This window comes from Mesoplodon densirostris, chromosome 2 (assembly GCF_025265405.1).
Source record: "Mesoplodon densirostris isolate mMesDen1 chromosome 2, mMesDen1 primary haplotype, whole genome shotgun sequence".
Taxonomy (NCBI): Eukaryota; Metazoa; Chordata; class Mammalia; order Artiodactyla; family Ziphiidae; genus Mesoplodon; species Mesoplodon densirostris.
The window spans coordinates 27833823-27860867 of NC_082662.1; the positions used below are offsets into that span (position 1 = coordinate 27833823).

General features: G+C 46.2%; 1 protein-coding gene across 2 annotated transcripts in view; it reads right to left on the reverse strand.

The window, feature by feature from the left end:
• The window catches only part of CSMD2 (CUB and Sushi multiple domains 2), a 660274-nt gene that overhangs the window by 216459 nt on the left and 416770 nt on the right, over positions 1 to 27045 (reverse strand). For both annotated transcript variants that reach the window (XM_060081981.1, XM_060081974.1), the window contains exons 15-19: positions 24700 to 24894; positions 12955 to 13093; positions 11848 to 12035; positions 10971 to 11159; positions 10662 to 10778 (exon numbers count right to left, since the gene is read on the reverse strand). In XM_060081981.1, the coding sequence (XP_059937964.1) occupies positions 10662 to 10778; positions 10971 to 11159; positions 11848 to 12035; positions 12955 to 13093; positions 24700 to 24894 (828 nt within the window). The remainder of the gene's footprint in view (positions 1 to 10661; positions 10779 to 10970; positions 11160 to 11847; positions 12036 to 12954; positions 13094 to 24699; positions 24895 to 27045) is intronic.

Here is a 27045-nt window from a genome sequence, read left to right on the forward strand (position 1 = left end):
GAAGTAAAGCTGTCACTGTTTGCAGATGACATGATACTATACATAGAGAATCCTAAAGATGCTACCAGAAAACTACAAGAGCTAATCAATGAATTTGGTAAAGTTGCAGGATACAAAATTAATGCACAGAAATCTCTGGCATTCCTATATACTAATGATGAAAAATCTGAAAGTGAAATCAAGGAAACACTCCCATTTACCATTGCAACAAAAAGAATAAAATATATAGGAATAAACCTACCTAAGGAGACAAAAGACCTGTATGCAGAAAACTATAAGACACTGATGAAAGAAATTAAAGATGATACAAATAGATGGAGAGATGTACCATGTTCTTGGATTGGAAGAATCAACATTGTGAAAATGACTCTACTACCCAAAGCAATCTACAGATTCAATGCAATCCCTATCAAACTACCACTGGCATTTTTCACAGAACTAGAGCAAAAAATTTCACAATTTGTATGGAAACACAAAAGACCCTGAATAGCCAAAGCAATCTTGAGAACGAAAAATGGAGCTGGAGGAATCAGGCTCCCTGACTTCAGACTATACTACAAAGCTACAGTAATCAAGACAGTATGGTACTGGCACAAAAACAGAAAGATAGATCAATGGAACAGGATAGAAAGCCCAGAGATAAACCCACGGACATATGGTCACCTTATCTTTGATAAAGGAGGCAGGAATGTACAGTGGAGAAAGGACAGTCTCTTCAATAAGTGGTGCTGGGAAAACTGGATAGGGACGTGTAAAAGTATGAGATTAGATCACTCCCTAACACCATACACAAAAATAAGCTCAAAATGGATTAAAGACCTAAATGTAAGGCCAGACACTATCAAACTCTTAGAGGAAAACATAGGCAGAACACTCTATGACATAAATCACAGCAAGATCCTTTTTGACCCACCTCCTAGAGAAATGGAAATAAAGACAAAAATAAACACATGGGACCTAATGAAACTTCAAAGCTTTTGCACAGCAAAGGAAACCATAAACAAGACCAAAAGACAACCCTCAGAATGGGAGAAAATATTTGCAAATGAAGCAACTGACAAAGGATTAATCTCCAAAATTTATAAGCAGCTCATGCAGCTCAATAACAAAAAAACAAACAACCCAATCCAAAAATGGGCAGAAGACCTAAATAGACATTTCTCCACAGAAGATATACAGACTGCCAACAAACACATGAAAGGATGCTCAACATCTTTGCTCATTAGAGAAATGCAAATCAAAACTACAATGAGATATCATCTCACACCAGTCAGAATGGCCATCATCAAAAAATCTAGAAACAATAAATGCTGGAGAGGGTGTGGAAAAAAAGGAACACTCTTGCACTGCTGGTGGGAATGTGAATTGGTACAGCCACTATGGAGAACGGTATGGAGGTTCCTTAAAAAACTACAAATAGAGCTACCATATGACCCAGCAATCCCACTACTGGGCATATACCCTGAGAAAACCATAATTCAAAAAGAGACATGTACCAAAATGTTCATAGCAGCCCTATTTACAATAGCCCAGAGATGGAAACAACCTAAGTGTCCATCATCAGATGAATGGGTAAAGAAGATGTGGCACATATATACAATGGAATATTACTCAGCCATAAAAAGAAATGAAATTGAGCTATTTGTAATGAGGTGGATGGACCTAGAGTCTGTCATACAGAGTGAAGTAAGTCAGAAAGAGAAAGACAAATACTGTATGCTGACACATATATATGGAATTTAAGAAAAAAAAATGTCATGAAGAACATAGGGGTAAGATAGGAATAAAGACACAGACCTACTAGAGAATGGACTTGAGGATATGGGGAGGGGGAAAGGTAAGCTGTGACAAAGTGAAAGAGCGGCATGGACATATATACACTACCAAACGTAAGGTAGATAGCTAGTGGGAAGCAGCCACATAGCACAGGGAGATCAGCTCGGTGCTTTGTGACCACCTGGAGGGGTGGGATAGGGAGGGTGGGAGGGAGACGCAAAAGGGAGGGGATATGGGAACATATGTATATGTATAACTGATTAAATTTGTTATAAAGCAAAAAATAAAAATTAAAAAAAAATATGCCTGCCACTTCCTTCTGGCTTGCAGAGTTTCTGCTGAAAGATCAGCTGTTAACCTTATGGGGATTCCCTTGTGTTATTTGTTTCTTTTCCCTTACTGCTTTTTTTGGGGGGAGGCACACGGGCCTCTCACTGTTGTGGCCTCTCCCGTTGAGGAGCACAGGCTCTGGACGCACAGGGTCAGCGGCCATGGCTCACGGGCCTAGCCGCTCCATGGCATGTGGGATCTTCCCGGACCGGGGGCACGAACCCGTGTCCCCTCCATCAGCAGGCAGACTCCCAACCACTGCGCCACCAGGGAAGCCCTCCCTTACTGTTTTTAATATTTTTTCTTTGTATTTAATTATTGATAGTTTGCTTAATATGTGTCTTGGCACATTTCTCCTTGGATTTATCCTGTATGGGACTCTCTGTGCTTCCTAGACTTGATTGACTATTTCCTTTCCCACATTTGGGAAGTTTTCAACTATAATCTCTTCAAATATTTTCTCAGTCCCTTCCTTTTACTCTTCTTCTTCTGAGACCCCTATCATTAGAATGTTGGTGCATTTAATGTTGTTCCAGAGGTCTCCAAGACTGTCCTCAATTCTTTTCATTCTTTTTTCTTTATTCTTCTCTGCAGTAGCTATTTCCACTATTTTATCTTCCAGGTTACTTATCTGATCTTCTGCCTCAGTTATTCTGCTATTGATTCATTCTAGAGCATTTTTAAGTTCATTTACTGTGTTGTTCATCATTGTTTGTTTTCTCTTTAGTTCTTCCAGGTCCTTGTTAAATGTTTCTCGTATTTTCTCACTTCTATTTCTAAGAATTTGGATCATCTGTACTATCATTACTCTGAATTCTTTTTCAGGTAAACTGCCTATTTTCTCTTCATTTGTTTGGTCTGTTGGGTTTTTACGTTGCTCCTTCATCTGCTGTGTGTTTCTCTGTCTTCTCATTTTGCTTATCTTACTGTTTGGGGTCTCCATTTTGCAGACTGCAGGTTCGTAGTTCCTGTTTTTTTTGGTGTCTGTCCCCAGTGGTTAAGGTTGGTTCAGTGGGTTGTGTAGGCTTCCTGGTGGAGGAGGCTAGTGCCTCTGTTCTGGCGGATGAGGCTGGATATTGTCTTTCTGGTGGGCAGGACCGCAACCGGTGGTGTGTTCTGGGGTGTCTGTGACCTTATTATGATTTTAGGTAGCCTCTCCGCTAATGAGTGGGGTTGTGCTCCTGTCTTGCTAGTTGTTTGGCATAGGGTGTCCAGCACTGTAGCTTGCTGGTTGTTGAATGGAGCTGGGTCTTAGCATTGAAATGGAGATCTCTGGGAGAGCTTTCGCTGTTTCATATTACTTGGAGCCAGGAGGTCTCTGGTGGATCAATGTCCTAAACTCAGCTCTCCCATCTCAGAGGCACAGGTCTGACACCTGGCCGGAGCACCAAGACCCTGTCAGCCACATGGCCAGGTACATGGGCAGTTTCTTGCCTTTTGGGAAGTCTGAGGTCTTCTGCCAGCGTTCAGTAGGTGTTCTGTAGGAGTTGTTCCACATGTAGATGTATTTCTGATGTATTTGTGGGGAGGAAGGTGATCTCTGAGTCTTATTCCTCTGCCATCTTGAAGGTCTCCCCAGGTGATGGGGAAGATCTTGACCTGAAGGACAGTGATGTCTTTTGTGACCCGGGGTCGGACACATAGGAAGAAGAGGAGCAGGTGGTAGAAGGGTAATGGCCTTGGCTTTGAACACCCTGAATGTTTGGCATTCAAGCAGCGTGAGCTAGTGGGAACTGGAAGTACAGACTTAGAGTTCAGGACTAAGGTCAGACTACAGCAGTAGATCTGGGATACCTGCTACCTGAATCCACAAGCATGAAGAGGACCAGGGCAGGGAAGGGTGGCCATCAGAGGAGGGGCAGATTGGAAACCTGGGGGAGGAGGGGCATCAAACAGAAGACAGGGAGGAGGGGGATTGGTGGGGGAGGGGACAGGCAGCCATCCCATCTGAGATGGGAAAAAGGGAGGGGACCTCCACTGAGGGGGAGGGGCTAAGAGCACTCAATAAAGACAATAACATTCAGCACTAAGTATGTGTGTCACTGTCCTGAGTTGCCCTTTAGTTGGCCCCTATCAATCAGAAGGGAAGATACGGAAACATTTCACCCTGCTAAGAACCCTCCAGCATGGGTATGATTATTCTCATTCCATGTTACACCTGAGGAAACCAAGGCGCAAAGCGATGAAGTCATTTGTCCAAGGTCGCCCAGCTAGTAGGTGGGAGAGCTGAGATCTGAACTGAGACAATCTGGTGGCAGAGGCTGTGCAATAAACCACCCTACGAGGCAGCATCTCCTGCTATGGAAAGAGAGCCCGCGGTAGGAGGGTCCAGGTGGCCGCAGGGGTCAGGGTTGAGCAAGGTTATGGAGCAGCAGAATCTTAACACCCAGAGCAACTCTTGAACTTGTCCAGATGGCAGTTGTGCTTGGGTGGGCAGATGTGTAATGCACGACCACCCACGGGTGAGTGTGCCCATGGTAATACATGCCATGGATGTACCAGGGCAGGAACTCGGGTAGGCAAGGAATGCTGCACCCAAGTGCTACTCAAAGTCCATGGACTTTAGCATCTGGGGCATTGTCTGGAAGCTTGTTGGAAATGCAGCATCTTGGCTTCCACCACAGACCTCCTGAATCAGAACCTGCATGCTAACAAGATCCCCCAAGAGATCTGTAGGCACATAAAAGTGTGAGGAATACTTCTCTGATTACTGACACGTTTTTGATAAACGATGGTTAGATCCAAGGTCTTAATGCTTAAGCATTTTAGATGTTTTCATTTTTTTTGGCCTCTCTGTTGATAGAAACTGGTGATCTGGAGTATTTGGGATTCTAGAGGTGGGGGTTGGGAGGACAGAACCCAGTAGAGGTGGGACCAGGGAAGCAGCTTGTGAATGCCCTGTGCCCGGGCAGCTGACATGCATCCATTTATCTGTTTACTCAAAGACATAGACTCTGAGCGCCTACTAAGTGCCAGGCCTGTGCTAAGCACCGAGAAAGATCTCCCAGTCTAGAGGAGGAGACAGGCACATCAGCAGCGAGAATACAGAGTGGGGACACAGAGGGAGAGTGGGCAACTATGCCTCCGGGGTTGGGAAGGCTTCACAGGGATCACAGTCTGGGACACGAGGGGTGTAAGCATGCTTGGAACCCCATGGGTATGTATGCCCGTACATATCCTGTACTGCCGATACATAAACACGTGTGCAACTGAGTAAACTGTTCTCAGTCTGCAGAGCTTGGGAAGAGGCTTGGTGGAATAGATGTCTTTCCCTCCTCGCTGGAACACAGGGTTGGGTGGAGGATGAGTCAGACACAGTAATGGGCGGAAACGAAGGTGAATGAAGCACTGTGCCTTTACTCTGTTTTTCCAGCATGCAAATACAGCCCCTCCAAAGGAGTAAACATTTGGCAGGGATTCTAAGGATGAGTAAACAACTGAGGTGAAACTCCTGGGTTTCCCAGCTATGCTGATTGCTTGGGGCTCTTCTGGCCATTGTGTGAAAATGAAGACATTGTCACAGAAATAGAGAGGCCCTGTGTTGGAGTTTGAATCCAGATTTGACGTGACAGATGCACACACAAATGAAGACTGCACTGGAGTGAACCATGCAGAATCGTGCAAAGGGCATTAACACCACACTGGAGCAGAAAGAGCAGGGCCATGAGAAAGGAGGGGATTTGGAGGGAGGCCGACCTGGGTCAAAAGCCCGTCTACCAGTCAAAGTGTCTGGGCCAAAGTTGCTCTGCGTCTTTAGGTGACATTTAATCCTTGGGGAGAGGAACACCTGGGGCAGCACATGCAAAGCCCATGGCACAGTGCCTGGCACACAGTAGGCGTTCTTAGTACTCAGTTCATCTAACTCCCAGACAGCCTTGTGGGTTAAGATGTCAGGCCTGGGGTCTTCGCAAGGGCACGTGATCTGGACTCCTGAAATGGCTGTTCCCTTGGGCTGGGCATGTGGTAAGTTGAACAATTCTGAATTTCACAGAGTTTTCAGTTTTCCCAGCTGGACTTCTAACTGGTAGGGAGCAATCGGAGTCAGCAGCCTCCATAGGTCTGTTAACCCGAGATACTGTTACAAGCAGAGCCTGAGGGGTGCCCTCTGGAGAAGGGTGTGAGTTCACTTTAATTCAATTCATATAGATATTTCTGGAGTTTCTTATGTGCCAGGCATGAAGCCAGCAGCTGAGGAAATTGCAGGAAGCAAGGCAGACATTTCTCTGAAAGAGCTTGGAGTTGGTCTGGGGGACAGATGACGAGGATGCCAAGTTCCGTACAGTGGGGAGAAGTCTGGGATTGGGAAGGTACAGGGTCACACGGGAGCCTGTGGAGGGGGTCCCCACCCAGACCCAGCGCTGGGGGCAGGGGGACGGGAAGGTTCAGTAGAGGAAGTGAAATCAGAAGGATGAGCAGCTGGCCAGGCAAGGGGAACGGTGGAGACGATGCGGGGACAGGCGGTGTTCCAGGAGAAGAAAATTGTCCCATGTGCAAAGCTCTAGAGGACAACGAAAGCCTAAGAAGTTCTAGGAACTGAAAGAAGTTCAGTGTAGCTAGAACTTAGTGCTTAGAGGGCTCAGAAGGAGGCTGAGAAAGGTAAGCCAGGGCTATAAGGCCATGCTAGCTAGTTTACAATTTGGGGCTCAATGCTTAGGGTCTGGTGAAGCCTTTCAATGGTTCTAAGGAAGAAGTGACCTGGTTATACATCAGTGACCTCTTGTTGATTCTCTGCCTGGAACACCTCTCATCCTGGCTAATTCCTGTTCATCCTTGAAGACTGGCCTAAGTCTCAACTCCCCACCTGTGTCTGCTCTATCCCAGAATTGACCATGGTACATTGAGAGGTCTCTTTAGGCTGGATCTCTACCAATAGACTACAAAGCAGGCAGCGCCAGAGGGTCTGTTCCCCTGTGTTTGCCTAGCACCTACAGCAAGCGCAAGTATCAAAAAAGCATTTGTTAAAAATTTGTTGAACTGCATTGACTTCTAAGGAAAGACACAGGTAGAAAGATAAAGAGGAACATACACCCCTATAATTACAGACGTCAGATGCAGAGAGAATCATGACTATCGGGGGTCATTACTCTAGGGGTCACAGGGGGCTGCCTTTCTTTCCCTCTTGATGCCACAGAGTAGCTTCTGGCTCTGGCAGTGGCCAACTCTGGATCAGGCTTGGTGGAAACAGCTCTGCAGGATGAACAAGGACGCTGCCTCCGTCCCTCCTCTCCTCGGTAACAATACTGTGGGAAAAAGGGGCCAGCCCCGCATTGCCCTGACTGCCGGAGAGTCCTGTCTTGCCCAAGGCTGTCTTAATCCCAGCTAAATACCAGGCCTGTTAAAGGCAACAGTGACAGTGCTCAAGTACATGAGGTGGGATTATAAGTGACTTTTCTTTCAAATTTTCTTTTTTTATATAAATAGTATACTTTACATGGAATACATATTTAAGTGCTCAAAGTTAGGAAAAAGTCAAAAGATGAAAATAAGAGACAACTAGTATTAACCTTTGGGGGCATAGCTCTTCAGACTGTTTTCTATGCACATATCCTTGCTTAATTTTTTATTTTTTAATAAATTAATTAAATTAATTAATTAATTTATTTTTGGCTGTGTTGGGTCTTCATTGCTGTGCACGGGCTTTCTCTAGTTGTGGCGAGTGGGTGCTACTCTTCGTTGCGGTGTGCGGGCTTCTCATTGCGGTGGCTTCTCTTGTTGCTGAGCATGGGCTCTAGGCGCGTGGGCTTCAGTAGTTGTGGCATACGGGCTCAGTAGTTGTGGCTTGTGGGCTCTAGAGCACAGGCTCAGTAGTTGTAGTGCACGGGCTTAGTTGCTCCGCGGCATGTGGGATCTTCCTGGACCAGGGCTTGAACCTGTGTCCCCTGCACTGGCAGGTGGATTCTTAACCACTGCGTCACCAGGGAAGCCCTCCTTGCTTAATTTTTATAAACTGAATATATTACTTTGGCAAACTTCTTTTTTAGTCAACAGTGTATTGCAACCATCTGTGTAGGGCTTTAAATATTCTTTCACATTACTCCTTTCAGTAGCTGCATGGTAATATTGAATATTTCATTATTTGACTATACCATACATTTAGTTAATATTTCCTGATTGATGGACATTGGAAGAGTTACTAGTTTTTCAATTAATAAAGTGTTTTAGGGGACAATAACATTTCCTGATTGATAGACATTGGAATAGTTACTAGTTTTTCAATTAATAAAGTGTTTTAGGGGACAACCTTGTAGCTAAATCTTGATGTACAGTTTATTTATTTTCTTCAGATAAATTCCAAGAAGTAGAACTGCTGGGTCCAGAGGCACGTATATTCTTTTTTTTAAATTAATTAATTAATTAATTAATTTTTAGCTGTGTTGGGTCTTTGTTGCTGTGCGCAGGCTTTCTCTAGTTGCGGCGAGCGGGGGCTACTCTTCGTTGCGGTGCGCGGACTTATTGCGGTGGCTTCTCTTGTTGTGGAGCAGGGGCTCTAGGCGCACGGGCTTCAGTAGTTGTGGTTCGCGGGTTCTAGAACACAAGCTCAGTAGTTGTGGCGCATGGGCTTAGTTGCCCCACAGCATGTGGGATATTCCTGGACCAGGGATCAAGCATTGGCAGGCGGATTCTTAACCACTGTGCCACAGGGAAGTACCGGAGGCACGTATATTCTTAAGGCTTTTGATTCATTGCTGAATCATCCTCTGGAAAGTCTGAGCAGTTTCGCACAATGGCAGCATGGAAGAATAGTATTCGTGTCTCTACACTGTCCCCCACACTGTTACACTGTTGCGATGTTCTCTGCTGACTTGAAAAGGGAAATGGCATTTCATTTACTGGGTGAACATGCATTTTTAAAATTGTTAGGGGCGGTCGAGGTCTTTTCATTTGTATTTCCTCTATTACAAAGTGTTTATAGCTTTGCTTATTTTATAGCCCTGTAGACCAGGCATATTTTTCTAAAAAAATTTTAAGAGCTCTTTATGCATCAGGTTCATGGTCCTTAGATGATTACATAGGTTGCAAATATTTTTGTCCATTAACTATTTGAATATTTTACATGAATATTTTGAATATTTATATCTTTATTTTAAAAAACCATAAATCCATTCAAAGTATTATTTAATCAAATCTAACAGTCTTTGCCTTTATGGATTCTACTTTTGGTGTTACTCTTTAAGTAAGTCCCACCTGAGGTTAGGTTTTCATATCCTTCTAGTACTAGAATTTGTGGATAAATGCGTGAGGTATGATTTGTTTTTTTCTTTTTCCCAAATGGTTAAGCCCACTGTTTTAAAACCATTTATTAAATAATCCATCCTCTCTTTAATGGATTGGAAATGACACTTTAATCATATACTAAAGACTGTCTCTCTCTCGCAGACACATATACACACACACTTTCTCTCTCTCACACACAGCCACACACACACACACACACACACACATAGGGGAATCTATTTCTGGATCTTTATTTTCCCCCACTGATTTATCTGTCCACTCCTATACTCATACCACATCATTAAAATTATTTTATCCCATAATAACATTTTAATATCTGGAAGGGTTACTCTTCCTTTTAAAGTTTTTCTTGGCTTTTCTACTTGTTAATTCTTCAAGATCAGAGGTTTTTATTTAAAGGCACACATCACAGTTACCAGTGAAGTGTTCTAAAAACATAGTTGCCTGGTTTCCACCACCAACGTAGAAAATCTAAACCTCTCGTGTAGGGGTCTAACATTAGAGTATTTGCCAAATTGCGTTAAGAACCTTGACTCTAGATGAACTTCGGAGCAAGCTTCTGAGGGTAGAAGCCATCTCTTCCTGGTTACTGTGTATTCCCAGCCCCAGGGTCTGCCGCATAGGTGGAGTTCAATCAATATTTGTGGAGTGAAAGAGTATATTAGTTAATGTTTATTTGTAGTCAGCAACCTTACTTTGAACTTGGGACTCCCAAAGGTCATTTATGCCAGGGAAGGTAGGGCAAGAGTCCAGCCTGGTGAGGAATATGAAAACACTCCTCTGAGGAACAGTGTGAGTTCTGTGAGAAGAGGATTGCCACGTACAATATCTGAAGGCTGGTCGTGAGGAACAGGGAGCAGAGGCAGCCTATGTTCCTCCAGGACTCAGTACAAGGAACTCAATCTCAGGTTATCAGGAGGGGTCAGATCTGGCAGAAAATGAGAATAGGTGCCCCTTTGTTGAGTGGGTTGGTCACCTCTCCACCACGGCGGGTGTTTAGACAGAAGGTGTGTTGCCATCTTGTGCAGAGTGATTTGGAGAAGATTCCCGACTGAATTAAGTAGGTTTGAGAGCTGGTAATCTCTAAGATCTCTTCCAGAATGGAGATTTTAGGTTTGAAAAATATTTGTTGAATGAGTTCTGTGATTCAAAGAGATAGGAAGGTTCTGGGAGTTTTCTGGTTGGTGAGAAAAATTCAGAGGTCACTAAGCCCAGAGGTCACTAGAGAGGGAGATCCCCATTGAGGTGATCTTGACCTGGGGACCTTGGGGCCCTGACCATGTTGCATCCCAATACCTGCCATGGGCCTAAACACTTACCCTTGCCATGTGATGTTTCGATAATCCAGGTGCAGTTCAAGTTGTTGGGGTAGAAATCAGGGAACCCCGGTGACAAGATGGTCCCACTGGAGCCTTGAATGAAGCCACCACAGAGAGCTGGAGAGGAGGGAAGCGGGCACTGAAAGACTGGAGTGGCCCAGGGAGCTTCCCCCACAGTCCCCCTGGGATCCCAGCCCCCACCTCGTCCAAACCTCCAACCCTCACTGACAGGGTCATGGGGTCAGTGCCTGTGTTTTCAGGGCAGGAAAGGAGTCCTCTACTCTAGCGCCCCCTGCTGGTATGTCTCACCTTCACAGCTGGGCAGGGCCCGGCTCCACTGGAAGTTGGGCTCACACTCCAGGGGCTCCCCGTCGCTTAGTGTGTAGCCCGAGTCACAGCTGAAGGTCACCAGGGCGCCCACGTAGAAGTCATTCCCATGACGCTGCCCATTGACGGGGATGCCTGGATCCAGACAGTGGTCTGACTGCAGTGTTATAGCTGGAATAGAGAGCCCACAGCTGGAACAGCTCACTGTGAGCAGAGAGGGACCCCAGCTGACTCACAAAGGGAGGGGGGGAGAGAGCCCCGAGTGAGAGAAGGCTGGAGTTGTCATCCGCCCCCTCCTCAAATGTGGCTGCCAGTATCTGCTGAGGGTATCTGAAGACCCATCTGTCAGGGAGAACAAGCTGTCTTCATCACTTGTTCGTTCATCATTTGTTCAGTAACCATCAGTGAAGTGTCCCCTATGGCTTAGACGCCATGCTAAGGGTTATGGATACGAACACGGGTAAGAAAACGACCCTCTCCTCATGGTGCTCTCGGCCCTAAGTCACTAGAGTGGTCTGAAAAGAATTGAATCAACAGGCTATTTCAATCGAGGCACCAGCGATGAATGCAGGTGATGAGAGAGGGTGAGGGAGCGGGAGATGACATCTCACTCCAACGTCACCATCTGTCCCCAGAGTGCCCAGCATGGTGGCGCCCAGTCATCTGCACACAGAGGGGGACCTTCCATTCTTTCTAAAGTTGAGCTCTGAGAGATGCTGAGAACAAGCAGCACCTCCCGAGGAGCACAGCCTAACTGAGAACGCCATGGCGACGCGGCCTTGCGGGGCCTCCTGGTGGAGCTCAGCCCTTGGTCCTTTCCCCACATGGCCGACCCTGTCACTGACGCCCCGACACTCACTCTCATAGCGGAGCTGGAAGCCGATGTCCGAGTGACTCTTGTCGGTAGAGAAGAGGAGGTAGAGGTAGTTGCTGGTGCTGATGAGGAACTGGGGGACCTGCGTCCCGTGGTAAACTCCGATCAAGGGCGCCGAGTACGTCCGTCCATCTCGCACTTCCAGAGTGTCATAGTTGACCTCAGTTTTAAATCTGCCGAAGATGGAAATGAAGACGTCTTGAGAAACTTCATTAATTTGCAAATGACAAAAGGCCCTGCCTGACCTGGGCTTCAGAACAACTGGATTTTGGCAGGCTGGGATATTTTAGTATAATCTGCACACATTTACTGGAGATGTGGGAGGACCTTCCCTCCTGTATTGAACCCTCCTCCTCCTCCTCCTGTGGTTGGATGCGGATCTCCCAGTCCTCTCTGTGGCCTGGGCTGTGACCCATCTTCAGACCTACAGGAACAGTGACTAGCCTCATGGGAGTCAGAATGTTCTAGGCCAGGGGTCAGTAAACTACAGCCCCAGGGCCACTTCTGGTCTAGAGTCTGTTCTTGGATGGCCTAAGGGCTAAGAATAGTTTTTACATTTATAAAGCAGTATTTTTTTTTTTTTTTAAAGCAAAAGACTATGCAACAGATATCAGCAAGTGTCCCATGAAACCTAAAGTATTTACCACCTGGCCCTTCACAGAAAAGTTTGCAACCACTATTCTACGCCACGAACACTTTGTCTAGAAGAAGTTTGTGTTCATACTTGGATGGCTACTTCCCCCACCTGAGGGGCACAGCCAGGGTGGGAGTTAGAAGTGGGGCATATGAGCACGATTCGGGTCAGAGGTGAGGAAGACCGCCTTCCCACACTGGAAATGTCAGGGTTATGCTCCTCAGATACTAATAGTCCCCTAAACGTCACAGACCCCACTACTGAGATGGGCCCAAGGCCAAGGGCAAAGCCAGTGCAGCCTGCTCCCACCCCACCCAGGGCAGCCACTCGAGTGTTCTCTGACCTTGTTGACATTCCAGCATCGGTGCTGGTCCTTCGTCACCCACCCCAGCTTCCCTCCCACACCACTGCAGAGATATCACTCCTCATCCCCACCCCCAGGTTGTGGTTACAAGCACCTGTCGAAGGTGATTTTGATGGGGTAGCCTGGTTGGGCTTCAATCACCCAGGCACAGCTCAGGGCATCCTTGTAGAAGCCAGGCCAGCCCGGAGACAGGATGGTGCCACTGGGCGAAGTCAGATGACCGCCGCAGGGAGCTGGGGGGACAGAAGGGAGAGAAGCAGGTTTCTTGGGGGGACAAATAAATAAACAAAAAAATCTCTCTATAAAACGTGTCTGCCAGCAAGTATTGTTTTTGTTTTTATGGAGAATTACATAAACTGTATAAACTGTGAGCTCTGTCTTTTGGGTCCTTTACGGATACGTCCAGTTATACCACTTGGAGTTTTATGAAGGGCCAGAGGGGAGGAATGAAAAGAATCCTTTAAGCAAAGTCCTTTGCCATTCTAGAAGTGCTGAAGTACAACTAATATTTGGGTCACACTGGTTCTCTCTTTGTTCCTGACTCAATCATCAGGCCTCTGGCAGAGGCATAAGCCCGGCCCACCCTGACACAGCTAGCACCCGGTGCTCTGGCCCAGGAGCACACAGCCCGCTCCACTGTGAGCTCCCTGAGGGCAGGGGCCATATAATTTGTCTTATGCAAATCGGAACCCCCAGCCCTTAGCCTAGTGCTTGGCACACAGGTGTCCCTCAGTGACCATTGCTTGAATGAATAAATGAGTGGATGGAAGGATGAGCGTAGTCACGGCAGGTAAAGCCACAAGACCCCCAGGGTTTAGGCACCCCTCATGCTGGCTCTGAGCTTGCAAACCCTGTTATCTCAGTCCTTTGGTCTCTCTCTGCCCACGTTCCCATCCCTCAGTTTCCCATTCCATTCTCTCCCATCTTTCCCATCACTCCTGCCTCTTCCTGCAACCAGACCCTTGGCCCTGTGGTGGTCATTAGAGCTGCTCCAGTGCTCCGCCTTCAGGCCACGTGGTTGGATTTCATTGTCCACCCTTTTGTGTCCATGTAGGCAAAGCCATGTGACTGCCTTGACCAATCAACCGAAGGTGGAAGTGATGCGTGTCACGTCCACATGGGAACGTGAAGAGCCAGTGTGTGATCTGCAGCTTGTGACTGTGAAAGTCTAGAAGGAAGTACCATCAGCCTGGGCCTCTAAGTGACCCTGAGGAGAAGAGCCCCGTGACCCAGGTTACACATGTAGTGTGAGTAGTCTGTGTGAGAGTGAGACTCCTGTTTTTAAGCCACTGAGATTCTGGGGTTGTTTGTTAGTACAGTCTAACCTCGCCCACCCTGATAAGGCACCTCCCTCCCCGAGACTGAGAATGAGGACATTGATCAGCACCAGCACCAAAGCTGCTGCCACTGTCACCACCACGGCCACGACTGAGAGCCCGCTCCCGTCACACGCTGAGCTTCACGTGTCTATCATGTTTGATCTTCACAAAACACAACCCCTGTGAGGAGGGTGCTATTATTTACTCCATTTTACAGCTAAGAAAGTGGAGCCTTATGGAGATTAAGTAACTAGCCCTTGTTAACCAGGGTTAGCAAGTGGTAGAACTTGGATTCACACCTAGGAAGATAGCATAAAACCAGAGATCATACCCTAAGCAGCATCCCAGTTTTAAAAGAAACCCTGCTTCCTTGGGATCCCCTTACTGTGGTGCTACCAGGTACCCAAAATGCGCTGAACAAGACTGGAAAGGAAAGGGGATAAGGAGCTCCCAGCACTCCTATCTCTGCAAATTTTTGCAAATTTCCCCAAGTAATCAGTCTCATAAAACATAGCTAAATGTACCATACCTTTCCTCTCTCAATTCTGTAATCTTCCTGAAAATATCTAAAATAATTGTCAAGCATTCTTCACTGTTGTGGCCTCTCCCATTGCGGAGCACAGGCTCCGGACGCTCAGGCTCAGCGGCCATGGCTCACAGGCCCAGCCGCTCCGCGGCATGTGGGATCTTCCCGGCCCGGGGCACGAACCCGCGTCCCCTGCATCGGCAGGCGGACTCTCAACCGCTGCGCCACCAGGGAAGCCCAGGCATTCTTAATAGTAAATTATATTAGAAAGTTTAACTAACAAAGAAGACAAAAAGACTAATAATGATGTTAATAGTAGACAACTCGTACTGATGACTTACGATGCTCCCTGCTTTACACGTGTTATCTCATTAAAAAAAATTTTTTTTATTGTGGTAAAAGTCACACAATATAAACCATACCATTTTAACCATATTTAACTGTTCATTTCAGTGGCACTAAGTACATTCACACTGTTGTGCAACTCTCATCATCCTCCATCTCCTGAATTTTTCACCTTCCTAAACTGAAAATCTGTCCCCATTAAACACTAACTCCCCATTCGTCCTCCCCACACCCCCCACCCTCTTGCCCCTGGCATCTACCGAGGTATTTTCTGTCTCTATGACTTTGACTATTCTAGGTACTTCATATAAGTGGAATCAAACAGCATTTGTCTGCACCTAATGTATGTTGGAATGCATTTTTAAGGTTGACTTAATATATGTCCTGCAAACAGACTGTACTTTCTTTTTTTCCCCCTGTGCTATACAGTAGGCCCTCACCAGCCATCTACTTCATACATAGTAGTGTACATACGACAATCCCAGTCTTCCAGTCCATCCCACCCAATCCATCCCACGTGTTATCTCATTTAAATGTGCACAGCATTTATGAAGTTATTCCCATTTTACAGAGGAGAAAACTGAGGCTAAGTAGGCTGATAGACTAGATCAAGAGCTAATAAAGTTAGAGCAGAGATTGAACCTCAAGACCTCTGTCTCCAAATCCCCCTGCAGCACATAATAGCACGACAACCAGAGCTGATAGTTATGAACTCACTGCTATTGAGTTTACTATGTGTTAGGCTTAACGTGGATTATCCTTGTGACAATTGCAACATTAAAAGGTATATAACCATTATTATCCTGATTTTATAGGCGGGGATTATTATCCCATTTTCATTAAGTTGAGGCTTGGAGAAATGGAGAAATTACATAGCACCGCTATCAAACATTGAAAAGCATAAATTGTCTATAGGTATTGTTATTTCCTGAGTAACCTGTTTTCAAAACCCATCCATCCATGGCACTGAAACTACTAATACTTTGCTCTACTCTTCCAATGGACTTGTGAGACCTTGGAGGTGGGGAGGGGCATGCCTGCTGCGATGCGCCTGGGTCCCCAGGCAGGCACAGAGCCTCAGAAGAGAGTGGGGACTCTCTCTTGGCTCCCATTCAGCACAGGCCCAGCCTCTTTGGTTGCTGGACTGTGATGTTGTCACTCACTTTGCAGGAAGCCATAGATCACCGAGTCACTGTTGCCTGACAAGGCTACTCTCTATTCAGTCATATACATCAACAAAGCCCTATCTAAACTTTCCAGAGAAGGAAACTCACATCTTTCCTTTGGTGTGCACCATTTTGTTTTCTTTCTCTGCTGTATCATTTTATCACTTTGGTTAGTTCCTCTCTTCTCTGCTCAGGTGATTGGCAAACAACCTCTCCATTCATTCAATCCTTCACTCTCTCTAGTTAATCTTCATATCCCAGGGTGGTGGTTGCCAGGCAGGGAGAAGGAGGGGAGGATTCCTAAGTGCAGTGTCTCTTTAACATTTGAGATGATGCTCAACCTCCCTCTTACTGAGAAAATAAATACAAATCAAAACTATACTGAGAAATTATTTCTCATCCATCAGGTGCGGAAAATGCAAAAAGTCTGATGACTCGTGAAGCCGAGGGAAAGCAGGAATTCTAGTATTTTCCTGCTGGACATGCAAAAGAGCACAAACCCTACGCAGGGAAATTTGGTAGCATCCAGCAAAATTCATAGGCATTTATTCTCTCACCCAGCAACTCTACTTCTAGAACTCTATTCCAAAGATACACTGGCAAAAATATGCAAAGACATATATATGTACCAGGCTACATAACGCAGTACTATTTATAACAGCCAAAGAATGGAAACAGCCAGAATGCTCAGCAATAGGGAGCTGACTAAATGAATTGGGGTAATCAACAACATGGACTATTTATGCAGCTATAAAACAAGAATAAGGAATGTTCTATATAATGTCATGCAGTGGTCCCCAGAATATTTTATCAAGTGAATAAAAGCAAGATACAGCAGCAAAAGCAAGGGTAATGATTCCATTTATCTAAGAAAAGGGTGGGAGACACACACATATTTTCTCATATTAACAATCAATGAAAGGGCAAACTCAAAATGCAAAAGATTACCTATGGTTGGGGGGAGGGTCCAGGGTAGAGAGGATAGAGATAGAAGTTAGACTTTCTCAGACTATACCTTCTTTTAGAGGTTTAGCTTTGGAACTACATAAATATTTTACATAATGAAAAAAGATTTAAATTTGATAAGCAATTTCTCAAAACTTAAAAGCAGTGTAAAATAAATGAATATAATACTGTATCAATTGGTAGCATAATCACACATGAAGAAACTAGTTAAAGAGATTTTAAAACACAGCAATTTGATAGTCCATCCCTAGTAGGATGTACAGACAAGAAGAATTGAAAGGAAAAACACATAAACGATTTTCAATAATCGTATTGCTGTTGGTAGTATCGGTATTACAATTTGAGACTCCTGGGTGTATATTAAGGAATATGGGAAATTATGTTGGTGTTGAGAACTGGCATTACCAGCAAGAGTGAAAGAAGATATAGATACGACATCAAGGAAGTTCAGTGCAAAAGAAAAAATGTTCCTATATTTGAAATGAAATGAAGCCATGATGCATTTTATCTTTCAAAAAATATTTCTTAGCTCCTTTCACTGTAAAGGCTTAGAAATGAGGACCTACTCAATAGTAATAAGCAGAGCCAGTGCCCAGATTCTGAATATCATTTCTCACTAAAAGGAACCAGGACTCCTTGGAGAAACAGCTGATTTTAGGTCAGGGACAGAAAATGTACAAGATGAGGTTGGGCCAATTTCAAAAGGCTCCCGCCGGCCAACGGGACGATTTGAGCGTTGACTACAGTAATAACTGCAATGGAGTTAAATGCATAAAATATGTTTCAATCCTTTGGATTGTAATGATATTAAAAAAATGTTCAACTTTGGAAGACGTTAGAGTCAACCCATTAATACGAAAACTGGTAAATAAAGGAAAATAATGAAGTATTTGTCCTGTCTTTCCTGTATGAACTATACCACAGGGTAACCAAATAGTTGATCAGGGCAAGTTTTCCGTAAGTATTCCAGCTTATAAAAGAAGAGATAGAATGTTACCATTTAGTAATCTCTAGGCTACGATCACTGATGGCTCCTAACATCACCCAAAGAGAAACAACTAGACATTACATGCATCTGATAGAGGCACAGAGCCCTGCCTATAAAATGTTCTGGCCAAACACCAGAACCTGAATCTGATTAGGCTTCTAGAACTTACTGCCAATTAAAGGAAATATAAGAGAGAGAGGATCATGTTAAACAACCTCCTAGGGACGTAATCGCCAAAATTCAGACTGCAGGAGACTCCTCAGGATAAACAGCCTGGCTTCCTCAACAAAAATATCGCAAGAGGGTGGGAAGACACCTACAGATGAAAAAGGACTTGAAACATATCAGCCTCACTAGGGCTCTGACTTCTTAAAAAATACTATGAAAGAAAGGGTTAGATAGATAATCATGGAAACTTGATTGTATTAAGTAATTATTTTCATAATTTTAAGATAATAGCATGGTGGTTCTGTTGTAAGGAGTTCTTTTCATCCATTAGAAATACACACTAAAATGTTGTGCATGAAATATCACGCCTGAAATTTGCTTCACAATAATCCAGAGCAGGGTAATGGTGGGAGATGCTGGTAAGGCAGAGGGTATGAATGAAATGAAATAGGCCATGAGTTTATAATTGTTGAAGCCAGGTGATGGGTACATGGGGTTTGCTATACTATTCTCTCTGTTTGAAATTTTCCATTAAAATTGTTAGGGTGAAAAGAAGGATATACACATAGATACACACACACACACACACACAGACAAACACACACACACACACACACACACACGGAAAAGACAAAAAAAGAGGAGAGGGTCCTGCCTTGAACTGAGAGAAGAATTCAGCAATAAGACAAAAGAGGTACCCAGTGCCTTATCCCAGTGCCTGGCACAGAGTAGGTGCTCAATAAATAGTTTGTGGAAGGAATGAAATACTGCATTTTGTGCCCCCTCAAATTCATAGGATGAAACCTTAACTCCCATGTGACTGGCTTTGGAGATGGGCCTTTAAGGCCATAACGACGGTGAAATGAGGGCATAAGGGTGGGACCTAATCCAAAAGAACCGGTGTCCTTACAAGAAGAAGAAACATCAGGAGTGCACGTACACAGAGAAAAAGGCCATGTGAGGACACAGCAAGAAGATGGCCATCTGCTAGCTAAGGAGAGAGACGTCGGGAGAAAGCAACCCTGCTGGCTCCTTGATCTTGGACCTCCAGCATCCAGAACCATGAGAAAACACATTTCTGTTGTTTATGTCACCCAGTTTGTGGTATGTTGTTATGGCAGCACGAGATGGCTAATGCGCTGGACTTCTGATGAGGGGCTGGTGTCCCCTGTGAGGGAGGATCCACCTCTCCTGACCTTGGATCCTATAGTTGTACGAGGCAAAGGGCAGTTGGGGGTGGTGATGGGATAGAGTGATGCTGGGAACTCATGCTTCCTGAGCCCTCACAGGCCGCATGCTAATTGATGTATGCTTCTGCTTTTCCTGTAAGTTCACCCTCACAGCAAACTTTACGGTGGGTACTGGCATTAGCCTCATTTCCTAGTTGAGGAAACGGGTACAGAGGGCTTAGGTAACTGGTCCAGAAACACACAGCAGGGAAGCAGCAGGGCCAGGATTTAAATCCAGGCAGTCTGGCTCCAGAGCCTCCATTTCTAACCTCTACAGGTGGACGTGGGAATGCACACCACCACCCCCCCCCCCCCCCCCACCGACTACTGCCCTCAAAAGGGTCTCAGTGTGAATATGTAGAAGCAGTGGAAGCTTTTTCCTTGACTCCCTCCAGCGCTGCCTCCCCACTACCGCCCCCCGCCCCCCCATACCCCTCACCACCTATCCTCCACCATTTTGTGGTAGAACAAAAGGAGAATGAACTTTGGAGTCAGACCGCATTTGGTGGTTCAAAGTGATTGTTTGGTATCAAAATATCTGGATCTGACTCTCCCATTCACTTAGCTGTGTGATCTTGGTCAAGTTACTTAACCACTCTGTGCTTCAGTTTCCTTATCTGTGAAATGAAGATCATAACAGTACCTCCCCTGTAGGGTCATCATGAAGATGTAATACAACAGTGTGTGTAGAAGATGTAATACAAGAGTGTGTGTAAAGCAGCTGGTGTAGTATTTAGCACATAGTAAGTGCTCAATTATTACTAGCTGGGTAATCACAGGCGAGCCAATTCACCTTGCTGGTTTGCAGATTTCTCATGCATAAAGCATAATAATCTTTCTCACAAGAGTGACAAGAAGATTAAACGAAATAATGTTAGAAACTCAGTAACTACCCTTTTTCCTCAGAGGCCTAAATGAACTACCACCATCACTTAGACTCCTCTTGTGGGAGTGGGGGGAACTGACTTTTCTTTTTTAGAAGATTTGTTTTAAAAATTATAAAAACAACACATTTATTTTACATACAGAGAGAAAAACATGTGGACGTGTCTACACCAAAGTGTTACGCCATTTTTCTCTGGGGAGTGGGATTAGGAAACGAATATTTCCACTTTCACTTTATTGCACTTGTGTATTGTTTACATTGTTTACAACTACCAAGTATTACTTTAAAAATGAAAATACATACTCACTGTAGGTAATTTATCTCCTTTTTCCCCATGTATTTCTTTTAAACAGCATATTTTTTTAAACCCAGTTTGAGAGTCTTTGTCGTCTAACAGGGAATTTCATTACCTTTATTATCGTAACTGATATGTTTGTTTTACTGCTGTCATTTTGTTTTATGTTGGCCATTTCTGATGCTTCCACGTGGTGTCCTGTCTCCTTTGTCTTTTGTGATAGGCAATATGTTTCCTTTCGTTTTAATTTTCCACTGGGATATAGAAAGTAGAAAACCTGCTTTTCATCCTATTTGTGGATGTTTTTAAGTCTTTTACAAATATGTTTGAAATTATATTCTCTCTAGTGATATAATTCAAGAAAAATACAGTAACAGGGTAGCCAAGAGCCTGGGTTTGGATTCTGGTTCTGTTACTTACAAGCTGGGAGGACCCTGGGCAAGTGACTTAGCTTCTCTGTTCTTTAATAGGACAATAACAATACCTGCTACCTAGACTGGTACCTGGCTGAAATGAGGTGACGCCTGTAAACCACCTGCCATAGTGATGTGTAATTAGTTCGTTCTTCCTTAAAAGAGACAAGGAAGAGATGAATGCGGGGGTGAGAACCATGCGTTCCTTTCTAGCTGTTTCACTACTTGGAAGTCTTTCTTAGGAAATTTCTGATTTTAAATATATGGATCTCTTATTATGTCCTCTGTTCTGTAGATCAGGGGTCAGCAAACTACAGCCCAGGGGCCAAATGCAACCCATTCATTTCTCTTTTGTCAAAGCTGTTTTTGCATAACGATGGCAGAGTTGAGGGGAGATCTTAGGGCCCTCAAAGCTGAAAACACGTCCTAGCTAGCCCTTTAAGAAAAAGTTTGCCGACTTCTGCTTTAGATCAGCCAGATGATCATCCTTCTTTCTAAATTTAGGAGAAGAAGCCATTTTCTCCCTGTCCTTTTATAGCCTCTCCAAAGCTAAGAGGCTCTTAGCATATATTAAAAGATTTTTTAAAAGACCATGAGCTTCCACATTTATTTGTCCACAAGGTGGGGATACTTAATCAAAAACAAAACTAGAAAAAATGGAAAGACAAAGATGCTGATTACAAAGCAGGGTTCTTCCAAGGCTCAACACAGGAGGGAAAGGGGCCAAGGAGGGGCCAGATTCCAGGAGCTTCTTACCCTGTCTGCTCTACAGTTTCAAGTCCAGAATTGGCCACCCTAGGTGGTGTCTGGCTCTCACTCTGGCCCTCTAATCTGCTGCTCCCCAGGTCTCCGGAAACCAGATTGGTATCAAACGCCCATCATTCTAGGAAGACTGAGCAGACTCCCCTTGTGCCAACTCAGCACCTCTCCAACAGGCTGCCCCCTTATTTCTGGTTGTCCACTGTCCCCCAACCTAAACATTTTCCCCTCCAGGGACAGAATGAATGAGGCAGCTCTAATTTCAAAATTAAGACTCAGCCTATGAAGCAGTGAACCGCTTTAAGGTCCCTTAACGAAGGTCGAGTTCTCTGGCACATTCACTCATGGTCTGGAGTGGTTCACTGCACCGGCAGAACTATGGTCTAGGAGCACCTGATTCAGGAAAGTGGATGGTGGGGAGGAGGATTCTGTAGTTACCAAGTCCTGATCCCTCTCAGGGGGGTCAACTCCACTGGGGCTGAGCCCCGCAGGCTCAGGGGCACTGTGGCCTGGGCTTCTGCCCGGGAAGTCCTGTAGTCTTGGTTGGGAGATAGGGCCAAGACTCGTGGAACTGGTAAAGAAAAATGCAGTCACGGTGAGACCAAATATCGGATAGAGTGGTCCGGCGGTGGCCCATAGAGCAAGGGATCCAGGAGGAAGGAGAGATCAGGTGAGTGGGAGACAGCAGGGAAGATGTCCTGGATGAGACGGACCACGAGGAAAACCAAAGAAGTCAGAGGAGGTTGACGAGCATGAGGGAGAATGGGGGGCCCAGCCTGAAGGAAAGGCGAGACCACTGACCGACAAGCCCCCAGACCCTGGGCTCTGCCTCACCCCCAAACAACCCCATCAGACACGAGTGGTTACGCCCCTGCTGCCGACGAGGGAGCTACCCAGCCCATCGGGTCCACAACTGGGAGGGGACAAAGATAGGAGTTTCACGGTTCCCTGACACCAAAGCTTATGCTGTTTCCAAAAGTGCTAGCTCTGCTGGGGAAAAATAGCAGAGGAGGTTGTGTGGACGTGGTTGTGTGACCGTGGAGGGCAGGAAGATGCCTGTTTGTGTCACGACTGGAGCAGGCACCTGGAAGGATGAACCCACCACATGATCCCCCGAAGTGGACCAATATGCATCTGATGGTGTCAGGAATGGTTAAAATTGGGTGAATATCATGCTCACAGCCAACACTGACTGAGCGCTGCCTCTCTGCCAGGCACGGCTCCAGGAGTGGGGTTTGCTCACGACCACCCTGTGAGGGGGCTCCCGTTATGAGCTGCACTTTACAGATGGGGCAGCTGAGGCACAGAGGAGTCAAGTCACTTGGCCCCGGTGACTCAGCGGGTAAGTTTCAGGGAGGAGACAAAAGGCAGTCTGGTGAGAGTCAGGGCTCTGGAGGCCATGAGGGAGGCTCTAACCTAGTTAAAAAGTCTTCATTCATTCATTCAGTGATTGGTCAACCAGTATTGACTGAGCATCTAGTAGGCATCAAACAATATGCCAGCTGTGGGGATACGAGCCCAAGGAAGATCCCCTAACCTCACGGAGCTTACACACCAGCAAGAGCATGGCTAACACTTATGCTAGGAACTCGCTCTCTGCCAGGAAGTGCCCTCTACATGTGCATCTTATTATCATCTCCCCACTTGTTTTTTAGCTGAAGAAAAACAAACAAACCAGAGGCTCAGAGGGAAAAAGGCAACTCGCCAGGATTCCAGCCCAGGTCCCTCTGACTCGACGCCACCCTCTCTGCCTCGGACCCTGTGCCCTTGGTGGTCTCTCCTCCCCGCTTCCCCTGCCTGTCAGCTCTGGGGCAGCGGTTGCCCTGAGGCACGCCCCCTCGCTCTCCTGTCCTTCCCCCTTGCTGGCCGGGGTGCTTGGATTTGGGTTTGGGGACTGCATATGGAGAGGTCCCTTAGGTCGCTACCCTCTGTCCATCACGCAAGGTAAGAGGAAGGCGCTTTCTGGGTCCCAGAAGCAGGGAACTGCAGCCCTTGCCTCCACTGTCACTGCCTTCAAGGGGTCTGTGGGAGACTCATTTTCCACCCATTATTCACAAGTATTTATCGAGGGCCTATTCTGTGCCAGGCATTGTGCTTGGTGCACAAGTTTTACATAATTTCTGCCCTTAAGAAGCTTAATTTGTGTTTTCCGTGCCTGCAGTTGGGGGGACCAGATGGCTAGCCTCTGAAACGGAGTCAAAACCTGTCTGCATGGCAAGGCAGGACCGAGGAGACACCATAACAACCCCTGTGCTTGCTTCAAGCTGTGTCTTTTTTCTGGCTGGTCTGCCCCTAGTCTCCTGGAGATTCACTGCAAGGCTATCAAGGCATCATTTAACAGGGACACCAAGGCCAAGCCTGGGAGACGTCCCAGGGAATTGGGGGAAATTAGCACGTGGAGAAGGAAAGCGTGGCAGGCAGCTTGAAAGACACGCAGACTCACAGCTCTGCCAACACTGCTTCAGGCTGATGGAGCTCCCCTGTGCAGGAGCTGGGAGCAGGGCTCCTAAGGGCTGTGATATTGAGAGCATTCCCAGTTGAAAGAAGAGGTATTTTTGATGCCTGACAGTCTAGAACCAGCGTCTCTCCTGTTTAATCTCTGGTTATAATTCAAATTTCTGTGCACTGTGGTTCTATAAAGCCCCGGCCATTCCGGCGTGAGGGCGAGAGGGTGGTCCCATGTCCTGGGAGAAGAGGACGACTGGGGTTTGGGCCACTCGGTCCCCCTCCTCAGCCTCTCTGGCTGACAGCCCCGGCCCCCGGCCCGGCAGGCACGCACCTTCACACCGCAGCACGGCACTGTTCCAGACCACGCTGCCCTCCTTCAGGATGCAGGTGATGGTCTCTGAACCCTGAGTCCCGAGGAAGCCTTCATCGCAGAGGAAGGAGATGGAGCTTCCCAGCTGGAGGCTGTCACCAAACCGTTTGCCGTTGACTGGAACGCCCGGATCTGGACACTCATTGTGTCGAAAAGCTGTGTGGATACAGGTCAAGGATGGGATTAGACAGAGCTGACGTGCAGATGGACCCCCAAAGAAAATAAGCTTCATTATCATGGTCAATCCTAGACCTCCCCCACTTCCCCAAGAGCCTGGCATGCTGGGGGGAGCGCTACATACCCTAGAACCACACTGGGTACAAAGCAGGTGCTTGTTAAACTTATCTCCTGCCTTCCTGAGCACCTAATCCAACTTCATTCTAAAGCACATTTATAGGTCAGGCAGCGGGCTGTTTCTCTTGTTGGCTCATTTACACCAAATAGTGATTCTGTGACGTAGGTATTATTACCCCAGTTTACAAATGAGGAAACTGACGCTTAACATGGTTAAGAAGCAGATCTGTGTTCTCAATGTCAAATCCACTCCATGCGTCCCTACCTTCAGACAGCTATGGGATCATTTATGTTGCAGGAAAACCGGGCTCTAAATCCTGTGACACTAATAGATACCAAGCATCATAAAGTAGGTGCCCTGGAATTAACCCTGTCTGAAGCCATTCCCTTCATTTCCTCGCCCCTTGTCAGGCTGCCTCTCACTCTGCCCAGGCAATTCATAATACCATGGTGCGGGCGGGGCGCGGCGGGAGGAAAGAGCCAGAACACTTGTGGGTTTAATCAAGCTCTGCCTCTTATTAGTTACATGGTTCTGGGCAACTTATGTAATCTTGCTGAGCCTCTGTTTCCTAACCTATAAAATGAGCCATTCTCATGAGATGAGACAGGAATAACATGAAAGTTGATTTGAATTTGCAAGTGGCGAATGCTTGGTAAGCACCTGACGGGTGCTCAGTACCCCTTAAGTCTGTGTTCCCTTCCTTCTTCCTCTTCCCAACCTTCCTCCAACAGGGGTGCCCAGTTCTCACACTGTCTGAGGCCACGCCCTATTTGCATCCCTGCTGTTTTAAGGACGGTGGCTTCCCAGTGGAGACCAGGCTCCACGGCTGCAAGGGCATGGGCCACTTCAGAGGCCTCTGAGATTCCCTAGTGACTGAAACACTTGCACAGTCAGAAACAGAAGCAGCCCTGGAGGCTGTCAGATCATCTTGCTGGGAGCAAACCTGGCGATCCTTCCTACTGAAGCTGGGCTGAGGGAGCATCTGACACAGAGATGATCTGGATGATCCCAGCTGAGCCCTGACCCCCTTCCCTCTGAAATGCAATCTTAAAGTCAGCCCAGACATCAGTCTCCCAACCTTTCCTCATTAGGAACTTATGACCATGAGCTTGCCCTCACATTTAGAAACATGGGGTGGGAAGAAAAGTGGCACTTGGGTCCCAGAAGTCCAGGCGTTTGTCTATTCAAAACCCTATCAGGGAATTTTGTGACCACCTGGAGGGGTGGGATAGGGAGGGTGGGAGGGAGGGAGATGCAAAGGGGAAGGGATATGGGAACAGATGTATATGTATAACTGATTCACTTTGTTATAAAGCAGAAACTAACACACCATTGTAAAGCAATTATACTCCAATGAAGTTGTAAAAAAAAAAAAAGCCACTGAATCTGTGGGACTGTCTCAGCAGCGACAGGAGATGCGCGCACACACACACAAACCCTATCAGTCACACAGACACACACATGTGTACACACTGAGCAGGGATATGGAGCTATTTCCAATACCTTGAAGCAAATGCTCTAAGTCAAGGATTTAAATACTGCCCAGTTCTACCCATGTGCCTTTTCAATCTGTTTCCTGGCAGGTGAAAGGGGCAGATCTTAGCTTAGGAAGTTTCTGTTGTGGGGTTGGCAGTGATGCCTGCAGGATGCTCCCACAGTAGGTGCTCAGTAAACAGCAGCTACTCTCATCTTTGTCCAAAATACTCACATGGAAGAAGGATTAGGTTTCCTCTAAGGAGCTCTGGAGGTGGAAACGGGATCCCTGAGCCTTGTTACAGGGACACAGATTTCAGGTCATCATGAGGGGAAGCCCAGAGTGCTCTCTAACTGTGGAGAGAGCTGTCTTGGGGGGGGGGATGCGAGTTCCCTGACGTTGGGCAAATTCCAGCTCTTCCCAGAGGATCGTCAGTTGGGACGTGACTGAGGAGATGCATGTCCTGCGGGGGAGACTACACTGGTTCCCAAACACTTGCCCATGGACTGTGGTTTCACTAGCTACATCAGAATCACCC